Source organism: Pistacia vera, unplaced genomic scaffold (assembly GCF_008641045.1).
Source record: "Pistacia vera cultivar Batoury unplaced genomic scaffold, PisVer_v2 Contig100, whole genome shotgun sequence".
Taxonomy (NCBI): Eukaryota; Viridiplantae; Streptophyta; class Magnoliopsida; order Sapindales; family Anacardiaceae; genus Pistacia; species Pistacia vera.
The window spans coordinates 1,223,526-1,243,836 of record NW_022195028.1 but is presented as its reverse complement, the minus strand read 5'-3'; the positions used below and the strand labels follow the sequence as shown (position 1 = coordinate 1,243,836).

Here is a 20,311-nt window from a genome sequence, read left to right as displayed (position 1 = left end):
TTTAATCATGGTTAAAAATCTACTTACAACATTTATCTTATTTTTTCTTTGGTGAGTTGTTGTCACCGAAGGCATAACTCCTATCATGGACACTTAGATCCCTTTGTTCTATGGCTACCATTTCTTAGGTGAAATAACGATATAGTTAAATACTGTATATTACAAAATCTTATATTTTAATTTAAAACAAAATTCAGCTGAGCTAAGCACAATGTAGTCGTGGACTGTTTAACGATTCTGCGCAGCCCAAAATACGATGGGCCGGGCCCAAAAATATCCTACAATAAATCAAGCAAAACGGCATCTCTCTACAGCGCATCTCTCAATGGATTCCAATTACCACAAGCCCCTCAGAATCTACCTAGTCTCATCAACCGACTTACCCGAGTTCACTCACTTAACTCGGGCGCTAACTCGGTCCAATCTCATAGCACTCGACGCTGAGTGGAAACCCATTCGTTCCCACCAACCCAATTTCCCCACCGTCTCACTCCTCCAACTCGCTTGTCAACTCGATCCCCGACTCAGTTCCGACTCGGACGAGTTGAACGAGACAGTAGTTTTCTTACTCGACCTGTCCTCAATTCCTCTATCTTCAATATTGGAACTGTTAAAAGAGGTGTTTGTTTCGCCAGATGTGTTGAAATTAGGGTTTAAATTTAAGCAAGATTTGATTTACTTGTCGTCTACTTTCTGTTCTCAAGGATGTGAACCACGGTTTGATAGGGTAAGTTTTGAATTGTTGATCACAGTCTTTTTCTCTTTATTTATTTGTCTATTTTTTGTGGGAAATGATTGTTGATGAATTATCTGAAATGGGTTATTCATATTTTAGCTTAAAGGGGATTAATTTTGTTTTAATCTCAATACTGATAATCATATTTGCACATAAAACTTGTATTATGTAGCTAATTATTTGTAAAATTGAAGATGAAGTAAATGTTTTTAGTAACAGACATATCAAAAGAGTAACAAAAAATAAAAAATTGTAATGCTATTAGGATTAATTAAATTTTGAGGTATTATTCAAGCTTAAGGACACTGGGACATAAATTCTTGACTTAATTTTTCGATATTCTTTGTTAACTGTTCATTTATATTGATTAATGCCTACTCAACATCTTTTATCATCATTGAATCAACCAATATGAACGATTCACAATGACTGTCAATAAATTAAGTCACATTATCCTAACACATTAAGTAAATATTCTCGCTAAAATGTTTATGAGCAAATAAAAGGTTTTTGTCAATTTTCCTTTAGATATCAATGAGAGACGGGTTGTCTGTGGTTAAATAAGTATTGGTTTTCATCCTAGATTGATGGAGCATTTCCTTTGGAAGTTGAGGTACTCAATAGTAAGGAAGAACGAAAGATGATTAGCAGTTTTTGTCTTTGTTTTTGTTAAGAAGTTGCTAAATTTTTTAAGGCCTCAATGATATTTAGAGATTCTTTTATAATACATAGTTTGAGAAGCTATAAATTGTTAAAAACTTCCAAGTTGTTAAATGGAAGCTATGTGATCCAATCTTGTTCCTCAGGTATCCATTGAGGTGCTTGCTAAAAGGTGTGACTTGCATATGGCTGTAATTTGAACATGTCTGCATGTATTTTGGGAATACAGTTCCAAATTTTAAGTAGTGTTGGTTGATTTTCATTTCTTTATAATTACTTGGTAGGTGTATAAGAATTACGAAATTTCAGTTGTATATGTCTTGAATAATTTGATAGTGATTATTGTCCCAATAATGCTACGGACACCAATTAATCTCACCGAATTGTTGTACCGACTTACGTGACATCCGAGTCAGATGCGGCTACGTTGGGCACTATAATATGTCTTTCGTGAATGAATGACCATCCAACAATTGTGGACGTTTGTTCATATTTGATGGACAGCCGCACATTACAAATGGACAGCCGTCCACCAATCTGGATGAATTGTTGTATGAAAATAATAGTGGACTCCCGTCCATATTATATGGACGGGAGTCCATTTCTTATGGATGGGCATCCACCTCAAGGGGACATCTGTCCTAAATTTTTAAAAGAATAAGAATGGACACCCGTTCATATTATATATAGCTTAGAGTTGGCCTGACACTATTTGGAAAGCAGATTTCTAACTAAAACTTTTTTGTAAATGAAAAGTCAGAAAATGTCATTATGCCAAATAATATATGGGCACTTGCAGAGATTTTTCACTTTATAAAATCTTTTGTAGTTTATTTTTTTGGGTAAGTATATCTTTTGTAGTTTATTCAGCCATGAAATAAGAAATTGTGTAAGATGTATTGTGGGAGATAAAGCTCCTTTGTCATTCATTTAATGCAGAAATATAATTTTGAAGACACTACTGGGACCTTTATTTGTTCATAGAAAGTGCTCTTAAAGGCCTTGGTAGGTAAAGAGAATTTTTTTGCTATTGTTCTCTTTTTTCCATGGTTAGCTTATGGATGTGGTTGCTTTAGCGTTTCATAGTTGACTATTTGTTTTCGTTACTCTGACTGGGTGGGCAGGACCTTTAACTTAAACTTCTTTGGTTTAGGAAATAGGAAAAGTATGTTTGAACTGAAGTTTCTTGGCCATGTAAAAAAGTAGTGAAGATAACCTGTTGGACGAATGGAATATGGAAAATCCTTTCTCAGGGTATTATGTGATGGTTAATCAATATCAATGGCAACTGTAGATCTTCATCAATGTTACTGTTATACTAAACAATTTCTGGTGTAAATGTAATTCTGGTATAGTGTAGATTATGTATTTGTTTGCTCATTGAATTTGTTGTACTTGGGAAATCCATTGGTTTCTGGTTTGAAATTGTGTACTTTGGTACTGTGTTCTATGGGACAAGTTTTGTTTGATCAAAGTGAGAGCTGGTTGTCTAGTAATTTATCATTTTTTTGCCAATAATATAGGGTCCTCTCATTTGTTTATTATTATTATTATTATTATTTTTTGCTTAATTTCAAGGTCTTTGCTTGTGCGCACGTGTGTTCTTAACTCTTGTTGTTTCTCACAAATGAAAATGGACGCCCGTCCATATAATATGGACAAGCGTCCATTCTTTTCTTTTAAAAATTTATGGACAGGTAGGAAATGGACTCCCGTCCATATAATATGGACGGTATCCATTATATTTTCGTACAACAATTTGTCTAGATTGGTGGATGGCTGTCCTTTTGTAATGTGCGACCGTCCATCAAATATGGACGAGCGTCCATAACTGTTGGACGGCCGTTCATTCACGGAAGACGTGTTATAGTGTCTAACGTGGCCGCGTCTGACTTGGATGCCACATAAGTCGGTACAACAATTCGGTGAGATTAATCGGTGTTTGTAGCATTATTGTTACTGCCTTGTGACATAAACTTAGATAGCAACAGGAAATTGTAGCTGGCCGTTTTTTATTTTTATTGCAGGACTCGAGTAAGTTGGTTATAGTTGAATGGCTTTCTTTATTGAATTATGAACTGTCATTAATAATTTACAATTTTTTTATTGCTATATTAGGTGATCATGTTGACTGAATTTTCTAATACAAAAATGCTTATGTTTGCCAAGCAATTGTGAATAGGTAGAGCCCTATTTGGACATCGCAAGCATATATAACTATCTGCAACATAAGCAACATGGGAGGAAGTTACCAAGGGAAACCAAGAGTCTGGCAACTATTTGCAAAGAAGTATTAGGCATTTCTCTTTCGAAGGTATGGTTCGGGAGCAATTCAACATGCTATCTGATTTTCAGTTTATGCATTCAGATGCTAGCTTAATGTAAACAATTGAAATTCACGAGATCTTTTGTTTTATGAATACATTAGTTATTTTCATCTATTATCATTAGTAGCTGCATGTAAGGATGGGTTTATTGCAGGTTTCTCAAGGTTAACTTAAAACCCCCCCCCAAAAAAAAAAGAAAAAAAAAAGTATTATTTGAAACAATTTATATTCAGGATGAAGGAATATGATAAAGAATTTCAGTGTAACTATTATAATCACTCTACTGCTGTGACTGAAGCATTTATGGTTATCATATGAGACTTGTGCAATGGTCATACTGAGTATATGTCCATTGATTGTAAATGGAATAACTTGTTGATGCCGATATACAATGCTAGTATATTTGAAGGTTCTTAAATTTAAAAGGAAATAAATGCCTTGGATTTTATCAAGCAAGAAATGACTGCTCCAAAAGCAGTAGCGGTTTAAGATTTCAAACTATCATTTATCTTAGAAATCTTTGTGACGACCTGCACGATCTTTTGATCTCTTTCTTTTAAAACGTTATTTACTTACTTCAGGTGTAGAAACCGTTGCTTTATTTGTAGTCTTCCAGAATTTAGTTTGAAACAAATTCAGATTTGTTAAAATTATTTCCCTCATGAATTTTGTCTGCGTGGTAGTAAAACCACAAATTAATATGGACCAGTGATGGCCGTTAGCATAGATGAACTGTAATTAGACTTCCATTGAGGCATGGCTCTGGTGCAAAACCATGTCGGACAAACAATGATTTTTTATTTTTTTAGATATTTTTTTTCTTTTGGAAGTTATTAATCCATTATTGTACTGGGCAAAATTTTCAAGTTTTCTTGCCTATTTGCAAGTACTAAGAGGGATCTAGTCTGTGCGGTTTGGAGGATTGCTTATGGATTTGTTGTTCAACATGTCAAATAATGTTATTTATAAATCTTTAGGAACTTCAATGTAGTGATTGGTCACGTCGACCACTTACAGAAGAGCAGAAAACCTATGCTGCTACAGATGCTCACTGCTTGCTTGAAATATTTAATAGCTTTCGGGATAAGGTTTCTCAGGAAGGTTAGTTTGCTTGATGATACCTGATGCGTGAATGTTAAAATTTGTGAAATTTATTTTGGATCTTTCATATAGTATGTATTTTGACAAATTTATTACCTCTGTAAGTTGATGTAATAATTGATCGTACTCTGAAACATGCTTGTCAAATTAGTTGTTTGCTTGATATAATTTCTTGGAAGAGTACTTCCTGTTATGCACAGTTATCTAATGTGTTAGAGAGCTCTTGCTGGTGTTCCTTTCAATTTTGTTGCTGGAAAATGATTCTGTGGTTTTCCCTTTGGACAGATGCATCATGTGTCTCCATATAACTGATGTAGAATAAAACTTTGCTGCTTCACTTTTCTGTGATTTTCAATAGTTCAAATTCGCGGGCTTATCTTAGGTACGAAGCATTTTAAAGTATCTGCTGTTTCAAAAAAGTGTCAGACCTTTTGCCTGATATTTTTGAGCCCATTGGATTTGATTATTAGCAGGCTTTCAGGATCAGCTTTGAGAAATGTGTTTAAAATATCGTAACTGTATACATTGGTATGTTGATTGGCATTCTCCCCATTCAGCATCCTTTGTTAGTTTTTTTTTTGTTGTGGCCAAGTAAATCTTTCGTAGTTTATTCAGCCATGAAATAAGAAATTGTGTAAGATGTATTGTGGGAGATAAAGCTCCTTTGTCATTCATTTAATGCAGAAATATAATTTTGAAGACACTACTGGGACTTTTATTTGTTCATAGAAAGTGCTTTTCAAGGCCCTGATAGGTAAAGAGAATTTTTTTGCTGTTGTTTCTCTTTTTTCCATGGTTAGCTTATGGATGTGGTTGCTTTAGCGTTTCATAGTTGACTATTTGTTTTCGCTACTCTTACTGGGTGGGCAGGACCTTTAACTTAAACTTCTTTGGTTTGGGAAATAGGAAAAGTATGTTTGAACTGAAGTTTCTTGGCCGTGTAAAAAAGTAGTGAAGATAACCTGTTGGACGAATAGAATATGGAAAATCCTTTTTCAGGATATTACGTGATGGTTAATCAATATCAATGACATCTGTAGATCTTCATCAATGTTACTGTTATACTAAACAATTTCTGGTGTAAATGCAATTCTGGTATAGTGTAGATTATGTATTTGTTTGCTCATTGAATTTGTTGTACTTGGGAAATCCATTGGTTTCTGGTTTGAAATTGTGTACTTTGGTACTGTGTTCTATGGGACAAGTTTTGTTTGATCAAAGTGAGAGCTGGTTGTCTAGTAATTTATCATTTTTTGGCCAATAAGATAGGGTCCTCTCATTTGTTTATTATTATTATTATTTTTTTGCTTAATTTCAAGGTCTTTGCTTGTGCACATGTGTGTTCTTAACTCTTATTGTTTCTCACAAATGAAAATGGACGCCCGTCCATATAATATGGACGGGCTTCCATTCTTATTCTTTTAAAAATTTATGGACGGGCGTCCATCAATAGGAAATGGACTCCCGTCCATATAATATGGATGGAGTCCATTGTATTTTCGTACAATAATTTGTCTAGATTGGTGGATGGCCGTCCTTTTGTAATGTGTGACCATCCATCAAATATGGATGAGCGTCCATAACTGTTGGACGGCCGTTCATTCACGGAAGACGTGTTATAGTGTCCAACGTGGCCGCGTCTGACTTGGAGGCCACGTAAGTCGGTACAACAATTCGGTGAGATTAATTTGTGTTCGTAGCATTATTGTTACTGCCTTGTGACATAAACTTAGATAGCAACGGGAAATTGTAGCTGGCCGTTTTTTATTTTTACTGCAGGACTCCAGTAAGTTGGTTATAGTTGAATGGCTTTCTTTATTGAATTATGAACTGTCATTAATAATTTACAATTTTTTTATTGCTATATTAGGTGATCATGTTGACTGAATTTTCTAATACAAAAATGCTTATGTTTGCCAAGCAATTGTGAATAGGTAGAGCCCTATTTGGACATCGCAAGCATATATAACTATCTGCAACATAAGCAACATGGGAGGAAGTTCCCAAGGGAAACTAAGAGTCTGGCAACTATTTGCAAAGAAGTATTAGGCATTTCTCTTTCGAAGGTATGGTTCGGGAGCAATTCAACATGCTATCTGATTTTCAGTTTATGCAGTCAGATGCTAGCTTAATGTAAACAATTGAAATTCATGAGATCTTTTGTTTTATGAATACATTAGTTATTTTCATCTATTATCATTAGTAGCTGCATGTAAGGATGGGTTTATTGCAGGTTTCTCAAGGTTAACTTAAAACCCCCCCCCAAAAAAAAAAGAAAAAAAAAAGTATTATTTGAAACAATTTATATTCAGGATGAAGGAATATGATAAAGAATTTCAGTGTAACTATTATAATCACTCTACTGCTGTGACTGAAGCATTTATGGTTATCATATGAGACTTGTGCAATGGTCATACTGAGTATATGTCCATTGATTGTAAATGGAATAACTTGTTGATGCCGATATACAATGCTAGTATATTTGAAGGTTCTTAAATTTAAAAGGAAATAAATGCCTTGGATTTTATCAAGCAAGAAATGACTGCTCCAAAAGCAGTAGCGGTTTAAGATTTCAAACTATCATTTATCTTAGAAATCTTTGTGACGACCTGCACGATCTTTTGATCTCTTTCTTTTAAAACGTTATTTACTTACTTCAGGTGTAGAAACCGTTGCTTTATTTGTAGTCTTCCAGAATTTAGTTTGAAACAAATTCAGATTTGTTAAAATTATTTCCCTCATGAATTTTGTCTGCGTGGTAGTAAAACCACAAATTAATATGGACCAGTGATGGCCGTTAGCATAGATGAACTGTAATTAGACTTCCATTGAGGCATGGCTCTGGTGCAAAACCATGTCGGACAAACAATGATTTTTTATTTTTTTAGATATTTTTTTTCTTTTGGAAGTTATTAATCCATTATTGTACTGGGCAAAATTTTCAAGTTTTCTTGCCTATTTGCAAGTACTAAGAGGGATCTAGTCTGTGCGGTTTGGAGGATTGCTTATGGATTTGTTGTTCAACATGTCAAATAATGTTATTTATAAATCTTTAGGAACTTCAATGTAGTGATTGGTCACGTCGACCACTTACAGAAGAGCAGAAAACCTATGCTGCTACAGATGCTCACTGCTTGCTTGAAATATTTAATAGCTTTCGGGATAAGGTTTCTCAGGAAGGTTAGTTTGCTTGATGATACCTCATACGTGAATGTTAAAATTTGTGAAATTTATTTTGGATCTTTCATATAGTATGTATTTTGACAAATTTATTACCTCTGTAAGTTGATGTAATAATTGATTGTACTCTGAAACTTGCTTGTCAAATTAGTTGTTTGCTTGATATAATTTCTTGGAAGAGTACTTCCTGTTATGCCCAGTTATCTAATGTGTTAGAGAGCTCTTGCTGGTGTTCCTTTCAATTTTGTTGCTGGAAAATGATTCTGTGGTTTTCCCTTTGGACAGATGCATCATGTGTCTCCATATAACTGATGTAGAATTAAACTTTGCTGCTTCACTTTTCTGTAATTTTCAATAGTTCAAATTCGCAGGCTTATCTTAGGTACGAAGCATTTTAAAGTATCTGCTGTTTCAAAAAATGTCATACCTTCTGCCTGATATTTTTGAGCCCATTGGATTTGATTATTAGCAGGCTTTCAGGATCAGCTTTGAGAAATGTGTTTAAAATATCGTAACTGTATACATTGGTATGTTGATTGGCATTCTCCCCATTCAGCATCCTTTGTTTCATGATGAAGATTAGCTGATTTAGATGTTTGGTTTAGGTACTGGTTTTTGGGTGCACTGATTGATCATTTTTGCTTTTCCACATCATGGTACTGTTCTTTCAATATGATGACCGTCTCTTCATCCTATGAGCCAAATTCTTATTTTAGTTAAATACTTACCTCCAGATTTCTGGTGCTTTTTTGTAGTCAAATCAAGTATGTTTGTGAAGCACAAAATATATCTGTGTATCTCTATCATTGGAATGCTTGCTATTCTAAATCCATTGAATTTCTTGAATGTTTGTTCTTGTTGTTTAATGTTTTTGAACTTAAAATTTCATATTAGTTGGTTTTGAACATGTTTTAAGGTTTTATTACGGGGAATTCTTCTGGCAACATTGTGGAACTACATTCTTTTGATGTGGATCTCGGGTTGAAAGAAATACTTGAGAAGCCTGAAGTTGGGAATAAAATCATTAGAACAAGAGTTTGTGATGCTCTGGACATAGTTCGAGCTGCTGCTTCTTCTCAATATTCTCAGCATGTAGCTGAGGGTGTAGTTTCCAGAATATCATGCAGAACTACCATGCCTATGGATGAATTCTTCTTGAAGATAGTAAGGAAGCATGGTGAAAAACTTGTGTTGAGAGAATCAGACAGAGCACCAAAAACATCCAAAAAGAAAGGCAAAAGACGGTCCTCTGCGGTTGTGATATTGAAAGAAAAACAGGTGGACAATTTTGGTGATTGGCAAGGTCCACCACCATGGGATTCGTCTTTGGGAGGTGATGGGTGCCCTAAATTTCTATGTGATGTGATGGTAAATACATTGTCTGATATTTGCATTATCTCATACATTTAGTCTTGTTTTACAACCTTTCTAAGCCCTCAGTCCCACCCCCACCACCATCACCACCGAAACCAAGAAGAAAACAGTAGAAAACAATAAAGAAAGAAAAATTTCTTGTCCAATGCTCATACTTGTAATGTCCCATAATACTTTCTCTTTCAGCCCAGATTATTCTGGAATAGCCGCTGAGAGTTTTTACTGAAGGGATATGTAAATTTATATAATGTTTTTAACCTTCAAGAGTGAGGCTAATAGAACATTAATCAGGTTGAAGGCTTGGCTAAACACTTACGTTGTGTGGGGATAGATGCTGCAATACCAAATTCAAAAAAGCCAGAATCTAGGTATTGCTCTATCTTAATTTTGATGGATATGTGGGACTGTGTGTTGCAACACAGTTCATGCTACTATGTACAATTATGTGTTGCTGTGAAACGTATTTATCTTAATTCTTGACCAATTTCTTGTTTAGGGAATTGATAGATCAAGCATCCAAAGAAAAGAGAGTACTTTTGACGCGAGATGCCAAGCTATTGAGGCATCAGTATCTGATAAAGAATCAGATATATAGGGTGAAGAGCCTTTTGAAAAATGAACAGCTACTTGAGGTATGCATGAAACCATGTTTCAACAAGAAAGGGAATTCATTTTGTATGGGTTAAAATAAAATGTTTTGCAGTGGAAGGTAACCACAGGCCATAGAATAGATAAGTAATTGGGAAGGGTTTTTGGTTCAATTTTAAGAATTGTAAGTGAAATCAAAGTATGATGTGAGTTAGGTTATTTTTTATTCTGTTAGATAGAAAATGGTTTACCAATCTAAATTTTCTGAAAGAAACAATTCCTGAAAATTTATAGCGGGGTTTGAATCCTAAGCTAGACTTTGAGTTTAACTTAATATCCATCTGCCCAGCTATAATCCAAATAAGTTGATTAGAAACTTTGGGCATATACCCAAAACAAAAATCAGCATCATTATTGCTTAAATAAGCTGTTGTGAACAATTATATTTGTATGCTTCCCAGTGAGAATAGTAGTTACATTTAAATATTTGAAATGGAGATGGTGATGCTTTGCATCTGTTTTTACCTGGTCTTTTGGAAACTTAGCAGTTAGCAACTCCATCTTTTATGTAACTAAAAACGGGGAAAATATATTTGGTTATTCTGCCTGAGCGCTTGGAGAGTGCATTATATAGAATTTCTATGGTCAGATAATCCCGATATTATTTTTGTGCAGGAGATTGTAAAACAATTCTAATATCTTGGAATATTGGAATTATATAATTTGAGATGTCATTGTTTATAAATTCCAAAGATTTTATAGATGGGGATTGACATATCACTAAAAGCAGTCTCCGTCATGGAATTGGATCTTATCGTTTCTTTTCAATTTTATTTTTTTTAATTAGTAGTCTTGATGAAGTCAAGGTATATTCCATGCTTGAGCTCAAATGCTACTTTCATCTGCTAGCTTATCTAAAAAGGAAAATGTGACGAGAAAAGACGTAATTCCTGTATCTTATTCAAAATCAAAGAAAATGTCCATGTTAATTGATTACATTATCATAGAGAATCAAACTTTTGTTGTTTCAAAGATGAACTTAACTTGGATAACCAATATCAAATCTGTTTAGAGAGAGAACAGGCAGTTGATGGATTAGAGTTTGCACTCCTGCTGTATGTGGCGTCCAACTTTGATCTGTCATTGTGTAGATGTTTTTGATGTCTAGTGTTAAGGATAATTCTAGATACTAGCTGTAGCTTAGATGATTAAAATCTCTTTCCAGAGTGCAAGAGGGTCTTGGATCAAATGTCACCACGTTGTTGATTTACTTATTTATTTTTAGCATGTGTGTGTTGAAAATATATTAGTACCTTTTTTTCTATATGATAAAGTATCAAAGAACAATTGATTGATATCCTTTATTTATTTTGAAAATGGTCTTTATTTATTTATCTGTTAGTTGTCAATAATTGTGAAGGGATATGGATTGGGAAAGGATACCCTATTGTTCATTCTTTCCTCAGAAGATTTTTATATTGACTGGGTCATCAAGCCGAGATTTTGTCCTATCTTTTGCATCCATGGTTCTATGCCTTGCACAAACTGTCTTTATAATATATCAAATTGCTTGGAATTTATTGCTTTACTGTGTTGCAATATAAATGCCTCCTGGACCATCAAGTTCAAATATAAATCTAGAGGCTGAAATTAAACAACTTTTGCAGGTTATTGAAACATTCCAATTGAAAATTAGCGAGGATCAGCTGATGTCAAGGTGTACTAAATGTAATGGAAGGTTTATTCAAAAACCGTTATCAATGGAAGAGGCTGTTGAGGCTGCAAAGGGTTTTCAGAGAATACCTGACTGCTTGTTTGACAAGAATTTAGAGTTCTGGCAATGCATAGATTGCCACCAACTTTACTGGGAGGTAGCTTCTAACCTGTTGTCATATGGGGCTGTTTTATTTCTCTTTGCAAATGGTTGTCTCTCCTTTATGTCAAACACCAGATATCAGCTTAGAAGAAACTGATTTGATTGTTAAATTTTATGTAAAGTTTTCTCTTATTGGCATGCTTTCAGATATGGCTAGGTGGCAACGTGCTGATAAGTTTGCTATGTGGGAAAGAAATAATGCAATGCCATATCTATTGAGTGTTATATTATATAATATTAAAAAATCTGATGACCTCTCTGATGAGTCACTGAGGTCTAAACTGGGACTGGGGAGGAACTTACAACCTTGGCATTTAGGAACTTGTGAGATATAAATATCCGAAGTAGGTGGTTTTAGTAGGAGACAACCCTCTATTGTGCTATTATTTTTCTAAACATTACAGCAGTGTGTTATTTTGAGCAAATGAGAAATTCCCTCGTCTCATCATCTAGTAGGTTTAGTGGCCATATCCCAGGATTGCTAAAGCATACAACTTCAGCACTTTCACTAAGGATCACTTTCAATTCTCAATTTTACTTTTTTCAGGGCAAAAACCATTTGAATATATTATTGGATACTGGATAGTTGAGTTCTTCAGCTGATGTCTATGTTATACCAAATTTGTACTGTTTACATGAATTGAAGTACATTATCTTATTTGGCGATTATATCTGAAATCACTTCAAACTGGTTAGAGCTTATATTGTTTAACGTCTGCAACAGTAGAAAGTCTTTTTGTAGCCAATATCTTTATCAGCCTGCATGTAATGTGTTATTATTACAGGGAACTCAGTACCACAATGCAGTTCAGAAGTTCATCGACGTCTGCAAGTTGAGTGAATGAGTTGAAGGTAGTAAACATTGTTCACCAAGTCATGCTCATGTCTCGAATTAACAATTTTAGGTTGTATTTCGGTTGTCCAAGTATGAAATGATGTCATTGGTTGACTGATTTGTTGCCTACCATTACAATAATGATTTGTTGATTTCTTTTTCAAATAGATGGCTTGCACTCATCTTTCAAGAGGTCCCCTGACCGCAGCTCGAGCCGGGGTATGTACTAAGTACTCAGTACGCAGTTTTCTTGGTTATTTGTTTCATGAGTAAATTTGAGGTTCAAAAGACAAGGCTTAGTGTAATTTGAGGGCAAAACGATTTAACCATTTAAGTTATTTTGAAATGTTCAGCCCCTGGTAGTTGCAGTTGTACACATGAAAATTGAAATATCAGTGGAAAGAAAGTTTTTACAATTTTAAATCCTATGAAAAGAAAGTTTGTTTTTCATGCAATACTTTGTATACATTCTTGATAATACCTTGAACAAGATAATTAGCACCGTCAGATAGAGCTCTATATTCCATTATTCTGATTCTAAAGGGAACTTAATGAGCTATCTCCATTTATTTTCTTGAAAGCCATTGAATTAAATTTCCTAGTAGGTACAAGCAACCTTATAAACTTCTGATTCTGAAGAGAACCTGATGAGCGTACTCCATTTGTTTCCTTGAAACCCATTAAATTAAATTTCCTACTAGGTAAAAGCAATAACCTTCTAAATGAATTTTAAAAAACTTAATAAGGAGAAGAGAGAAAGGCTAACATATTACTCACTGACCTGTTTTAAAGATGCTGTGATGTCATGTTCATCTAAGTGGTAACATGCAGCATAGCTTCAAGATTCAACTTCCCAACAATCAAACGATCTGCAGGACTTAAAAAACCACTGACCCCTGTTTCAACAGTTAGATTTACATGAACAAGTTTTCTCTCTTGCCCGCTAAAAAAACTCCCGATGGAACTCTATTACTACTTATCAAGGTAACTACTATCCTAATTAGCCAAAAACACTAAACCACCAAATACAGAGATACATTTGCATTCACTGCAATGACGAGAACATATGGAACATGTTTGACAGGCAATATAACATAACGTTAGAGACACTGTATATTACTAAATAATGCATACAATATTGACATCAAACATTGTATAGCATTAAATAATGCAATATACTCCATATTAAATAATGCCAAGTAAAACCATTGCATTAGTTAATGTAATTTATTGAACATTTATTTTAAACAAATAAACAATGCCAATTAATTTAAATATGTAGTAACTGATCAACAATTTTGATCGACGATTGGAGCTTAACTATAGTTGACTGGAGTTTGACCACCATTTTAACTTTTGGCATTGATCACTATCCAAACATCATTCAACATTTCGCATAGCATTATATAAAACAACGCAATGCAATGCTATGATATGCAATTTACTTGTTATATCACATCCCTAAACATGTCGTCCATATGGTAGTTTAAAACAGCATAATTTGAGCTCTACAATTCGAAATAATCTGAATCCAAAAGTTACGGAAAGCCAAGAAGCAGAACTACAACTTTCATGTTTTGGACTTGGCTGCCAATTGGCCTAATTTTTTTGAGAATATGGTGAAAACTTGGCTAGAAGTTTCGAGCATAAAAAGGAAAGTTGATTGGCATTGGAAAAGTCAACGTTGCAAGGAAGAAATGTTCCTTTCGCTATAGAGAGGCTTTTGGAATTTGGCAAAACAAAGACTACTGCGACAGTGAAAAAAGACCGTCGCGACACGATTATGATAGGAGAAAAAAAATTAACACGAATTTGTGCTGACATGGAGGAATTTTGCTAGAGTTTCATGTCTTTCATCATGGGGACTATAAACTGAAGGAAAGAAAAATAAGATTTTAGGCTTCGAAAAATTCATTCTTGGAAGCAACACCTTGAGAGAGCAAGTCAATCAACACAATAGAGAAGATTTCATTTTCTTGTTTGTTTTTCAATATGTTTTTAGAATCTATTATGTTTGTTAATTTCTACAACATGAACTAAGTTATTTTGCTAGGGCTATGATGGAGCCTATGTTATAAAGATCTGATTTATGTGATTTGATTAATTCTATATTCTAGTTTCATGATTGAGTGTTTATTATTGTGTTTAATGCTTTTGAATGGTTTACCAGCATTCAATTGTTTTGTTGTTCATAATGATACTGAGAAGTGATTTATGATGTGAGCTTCTTGTAATAAATACCATAGATGGAATGAAAACTAGATATAGGCAAATGTGATCTGTGTGACCTTAGTAGAATTCTGTGGAGTGTAATGAATGTTGAACTATTAAACTTAAAATTTTGGTTCGAAAGGTTAATAGAAAAGGGTGGGGCAATATAACTTAAGAATGAGTACTAAGCAGTTTAGAGAATTCGGTCATTAGTTAGGAAAATAGAGTTAGGTAAAGAGGATTCATAAGTTGTGTCGGAATAACTAGGTGAAATCGGATGCTCTAGTGCTTTTCTTCTTATTGAATCAGTTCAGATTTTTGGAGTTTAGTTTTAATTGATTTTCTGTTCTTAGTGTTTGTTAGTTCTTAGCTTATATTTTTAGTGTTCAACCATTGAAAAATTCGGTTCTTCAATTGGTGTTTAGACTACATAATTTGGTACTTAATAGGCTACTTTTCTCGTGGAACGATACTCTACTTATCACTGTATTATTTCTGCAATTTAATGCACTTGCTAAGTTTATTAGCATCAACTAACTTAGACAAATTAAAATTAATAATTACAATCAAGATATGTAATTATCACAAAATCCATAATTTCCATTCCAAATCATAAAATCTTCTTCTAGATCAATATTTTTCAATGCTTCCTTGTTATATTTTTATTGCCAAAAAAAAAAAAATTGTTATTATCTTTGCCAATAATATAAAGATTCTTAAATTGTTTTGCTACTTCAATATTTAGGTTAAACTTTTCCAATATTACACACACTGTTGAATGAAAAACAATATTTAATTATTAAAAAAGAAAAGACAAATTCAACAATATTCCATTTCATAATCAGATTAATCACAATAATTTTCAATGACTGATAGTTGTCTTATAACTAATTTGACAAGATCTCATAAAAAGAAAAATGTGATTGTTATCAAATTCTATATAAAATATATGGGGTTTATTTAGATAATTAGAAAATTTTGAGGGGGGAAATAGAATTAAAAAGATAAAATGTCATGGGCAAATAGTATCGCTTATTTTTTTTTATAGACTTTGAAAGGAAATACATGGCTTCGTTTGTTTTGCTTTTAGAAATATTATTATTAGTATTCCCAAAAAAGTTAAACAGTAAAATGTCACTATTCCCAAAATATTATTCTATATTTTTCAGTTTCTTTTAAACCTCATAAATTTGTTAATTTAACTAAACACCCCCAAATATTTTTTTTAGAAATTGCAAAAACACTCCGGCCACCCTCTGGCGATGGTGGCCGGCTGTCCGTATTTAATGGGTGGGTTGGGAGTGTTTTTGTTAACTTTTAATATTTTATTATAGAGGTGTTTAGTAAATAAACAAATATATGAGATATTTTTGTTAATTTCCAAATCCTACATCGTAATATCTGTCCAATTAAACTTTTTTCAAAAAATTATTATAAAAACTATCAGAATAATGAACCAAACGGAGCCCATATTTTTTTTTTATTACTATCTTTCTTATATTTTAATTTAACTTTTTTTACTTAAATTGTTAATACAAATTCATGGTCGTTGATCCATTAATAATCCAATGGTTTAAAGTTGATGAAGTGGCAACAAAAATAACCACCTCCAACTTCTATCTTATATCCGTTATATTGCAATAAATCAATGACTATTATGTTCCTAATCATGTTAGCTAATAACTTTTAAAAATTTCGTACGATTTATTTATGTCGACTCAAGGAGTCATCATGCTCGTATTTTGATGATAACAAACTAATATATTCCTAAACATGTTAGCTAATAACTTCTGGTTAAGTGTGTACTTAGATGACAAGGCATTGAAAAAGGTTTTCAAGAAGGGAAAAGACAAGCTAGGATGACTAATCTTTAAGATTTCAATAAGCTTAGTCTAAGTATATGATTTCCTTGTATTTATTTCACTTGTAAAGCATGAACCTTAGCTAGATTTTTTATAAACATATGAAAGCTTTCAAAAACTTGTTTTTGGGTTTTCAGATTTGGATTAAAATGTCTCTTTCCAAACATAGGGGCTTCAAATAAATTTGCAAAGCTTTCATACTCTGCAGTTTAACCCAACTTGTCAATCGGATTGTACATTAGGATTCTCGGTTTTAAGTTTGGGCCAAATTGTCATATTTAAAGTATTGGGGTAAAAATATTTTTCAAAGGTTTGAAAACTTGCACTTTCACCCACATCCGACCAACTGGATTCAAAGGGGTTGACCAAATTTTGCATTTTTGAAAGTGCTAATTTAGGCACAACTATTATATTTTTGGGCCCCTCCGAATAAACTCAACCAAACCCTTTCCTAAACAACTTTTGACACTTTAAACTTGCATAACATCTTAGCAAAAGGATTCAATCAAAATCCAATAGCTTTCACTTGTTTATTTCTCTTTCAAACTCATACCCACTACTACACTTTACACTTGTATTTTTGTAGATTGGGTTTTTTGGGCTAAACACTTGTTTATCTACTCTTTGAGAGAGTTTTCTACTTTTCTGTTAAAACATTTTCATATTTAAAAGAATGGAGTGAGAGAAGTAAGTTCTAAAGTTTGTGAGAGGTTTAATTGACACCCTGAAGTCAATTGAGTTGAAGTGTTGGTATAGCAATTGTGTGAAGGTCTAGTTGCATGTTAGAAGCCAACTTATATGAAGAAAATCTTAGTCTTGGTTGAAGACTAAGTGTGATAGTGGAAGTCTTCAAAGAGGATTCTTGAAGAAGTGGATGTAGGCGGGTTTGTCGAATCACTATACATCACGTGCTTGATTTCTCTATCCCTTCTCTTTAATTTGCTTGTTTTCATGTTTGCTCGTATTTCACAGATTGTATGAAAATTGACTTAGCATTTAGTAGACAAAAATTGGGTAATCTTATGTAAACTTTGGAATTTGTTTTAAACACCGAATTCACCTGCCCTCTTGGGTAGGCCATTGATTCTTCAAACATCATATTTAAATTCTTAATGCTAAAAACATGAAGCTTATATTTTTTTCAAGTAACTTTTTACATATCAATAATTTATTCCATGTGTAGGGTAAAAAAATAAAATAATAATTATAAAGAAACAAAAGTGAAAACTAAATTATGATTATGAATAAATCCATTAGGCTTTTTCGTGAGATTTTATTTGAACTATAATAATAGTTTAATACAATCAAATAGAAAAATAAAAGATAAATTAGTGTATGATTTTAAAATAAATAATTGAAGGGTAAGATATTTAATATTTTAAGACATAAAATAAAATAAAAAATATTAAGTGAATTTCTGTTTTTACAGGGGGCACAATGTAATTAATTAAGAAACGAAAGGACACCCTAAGGTTTGCAAATTTTAGGGGGGGCGCATGCACGTAGGTCCGCCACTGTTGGGGTGATGGGGTCTAAAGAGATCAAATATGCGGGCCAATAGCATTAGTCTAATTTAAGTCCCATTAATTTTATTATATATTTATTTAAAGGGAAGTAATTTTTAGCTCCCACCTATTTTATGTATGGGTGTTCAAAAGAACCGATTGGAACCGAAACCGACGGGTACTCTGGGTTTGGTTCCGATTCCTACCCAGAACCAATCGTCAATGGATAGGTTCCGGTTTCAAATTTTTGGAACCGTTGCTGTGCGATTCCAGTTCCGGTTCCTATAGTTAGGAACCGGAACTAGAACCAAGAACCAGGAACCGAGACTAATATAAAATAAAATTAAATATTAGGGGGATTAATAAAAACTTTTGTAGAAAAAGTAATGTAAATACATTTATATTTATATTTCATAACATTTAAAGTTAGTTGGTTTTACTTTTGAGAATCTACCTTTACAAAGTAATGGAGTTTGTAATTTTGAATTTATAATTTGTAATTTTATTTTTGTTAACAAGTGCCAGGTAGGAGGGTATTTGTAAGTTTTTAAGGGTTTTTTTAACATTTTAAAAACTTTTGGGGGGTCACATAATTTTACAGGGTACCCAGAACCGGAACCGGAACCGTTGTTACAAGTTCTGGTTCTGGGTACCTAGGAACCGGACCCATCGATTCCTGTTCTGGTTCAAATTTCCAGGAAACGGTCGGTTCCGGTTCCGGTTCAGTTCCTTCCAAAAGTGCAGGGTACCTGAACCGAACCCCTACTTTTATGAGTAGCACCCACTTGTAAAAGTTTGTTGGGTTGACAAGTTTAACCTTAAGGGGGGGGGGGGGGGGGGCCAATTCTGGGAATGACATTCTACATTTTAGATAGTCACCCGTCGATTTAACCCCTAACCCTTATATTTTATTATTCACTCGTCTAAATCTACCTCAATGTCTCAGTGTAGAGCCTTTGTCAGCACAAGTGGTCTGATTTCTGACATGTGCTACCCACTATTTCCCTTTCCTCCCCCGTGTAGTGATTTCTACAGAACGTAGTCTTAAACAAAAAAGAACATTAGGGATATTGGAAGTATTAGTTGGGGAGAGGTTTGAATAGGGTAAAAGGCCAAACGAGGGAGGCTAAAAAACCCGACGTCTTGCCCAGGGATGTGTAAATAATATCATGTCTAGGGATGATACTTTATTGTTCCATATTACGCACCATTTAAAACTGATATTTGATTCTAAAATTTAAATGAAGAAAGGGTGTAAAGAAAAAAATATATTAAGATTTGAAGGGTATTTTGGGTATTAAATGGGATTTAAAGCGAATTTTAAAATGAGTGATGGTATTGGCGCTCCATTGTTTATCTTATAAGAACCCAATTACTATTTTTTTTTCTTAATGACATTTTATCCTTAATTAAATTATTAAATAGACTTTGAAAAAAAAAAAATATTTTGGAGTGAAGATTGTTGGATGCTTAATATCATTTCATCCTTAGTTGTACTGACAATGTAAAATCTGTTTAAGTATATGAAGTTTATCTGTTGGATTTTATTTTAATTTTATTTGATCTTATATTTTAAGTAAATCTATATATAAACCATAAAAATATTGTTTTATGTAATTTTTAAATTTACAGATTGATGTTTAGATTGCAGTTTGATGAGTAATTTTAGTTAAATTGCTTTGTTTTAATCATTTCGAGGAGAAGAAAGTTGCATTAAATTGAAAAAAATAAATTTATTGGTAAAAGTCATAAGAAATGCATACAAAATTATGAGAGATAAGGGCTATTTGTATAAGAGTGAATGGGCCACAACATCACTCCTTTAAATCCAATTGAAAATATGGTATCGTTGATCGTCAACAAAGGTTATTCTTTGGCCTCAAATTGATATTTTCGACCAAATCAATGAATTATTGGCCAATTTTAATTGTTTGTAGGCTGTTTGTGATAGATTTCGATTACCACCGATGGTAGTTGTCGGAATCTAGCAAGTATGGTGTTGTTTTTGTAATTTTTTTTTTTTTGGGGATTTAATGATTAATAAAATTTAAAGGGT

The 20,311-nt window shown here is 33.3% G+C and overlaps 1 protein-coding gene across 3 annotated transcripts; it reads left to right on the top strand.

The window, feature by feature from the left end:
- Nucleotides 1-295: 295 nt before the first annotated feature.
- Nucleotides 296-13,100, top strand: LOC116125184. Of its 3 annotated transcripts, none has more exons than XR_004127312.1 (9): nt 296-727; nt 3,579-3,710; nt 4,701-4,824; nt 8,921-9,372; nt 9,670-9,746; nt 9,875-10,010; nt 11,634-11,837; nt 12,628-12,747; nt 12,846-13,100. XR_004127312.1 is itself a non-coding variant. In XM_031410975.1 (9 exons), exons 1-8 carry the CDS (start codon nt 326-328, stop codon nt 12,685-12,687), a joined length of 1,587 nt encoding a protein of 528 aa, XP_031266835.1. In that variant the 5' UTR covers nt 296-325; the 3' UTR covers nt 12,688-12,694; nt 12,846-13,100. The 3 variants fall into 3 exon arrangements, 1 of the variants encoding a protein (XP_031266835.1); XM_031410975.1 differs by having other exon boundaries at nt 12,628-12,694; XR_004127304.1 differs by having other exon boundaries at nt 11,634-12,694.
- The last annotated feature ends 7,211 nt before the right edge of the window (nt 13,101-20,311 follow it).

Excerpts from the sequence above, each read along its gene's own strand:
- LOC116125184 (XM_031410975.1), top strand. The coding sequence starts at position 326 with ATGGATTCCAATTACCACAAGCCCCTCAGAATCTACCTAGTCTCATCA. Across the intron at positions 3,711-4,700 it reads TAGGCATTTCTCTTTCGAAG|GAACTTCAATGTAGTGATTG; the intron begins GTATGGTTCGGG and ends ATAAATCTTTAG. Across the intron at positions 10,011-11,633 it reads AAAATGAACAGCTACTTGAG|GTTATTGAAACATTCCAATT; the intron begins GTATGCATGAAA and ends CAACTTTTGCAG.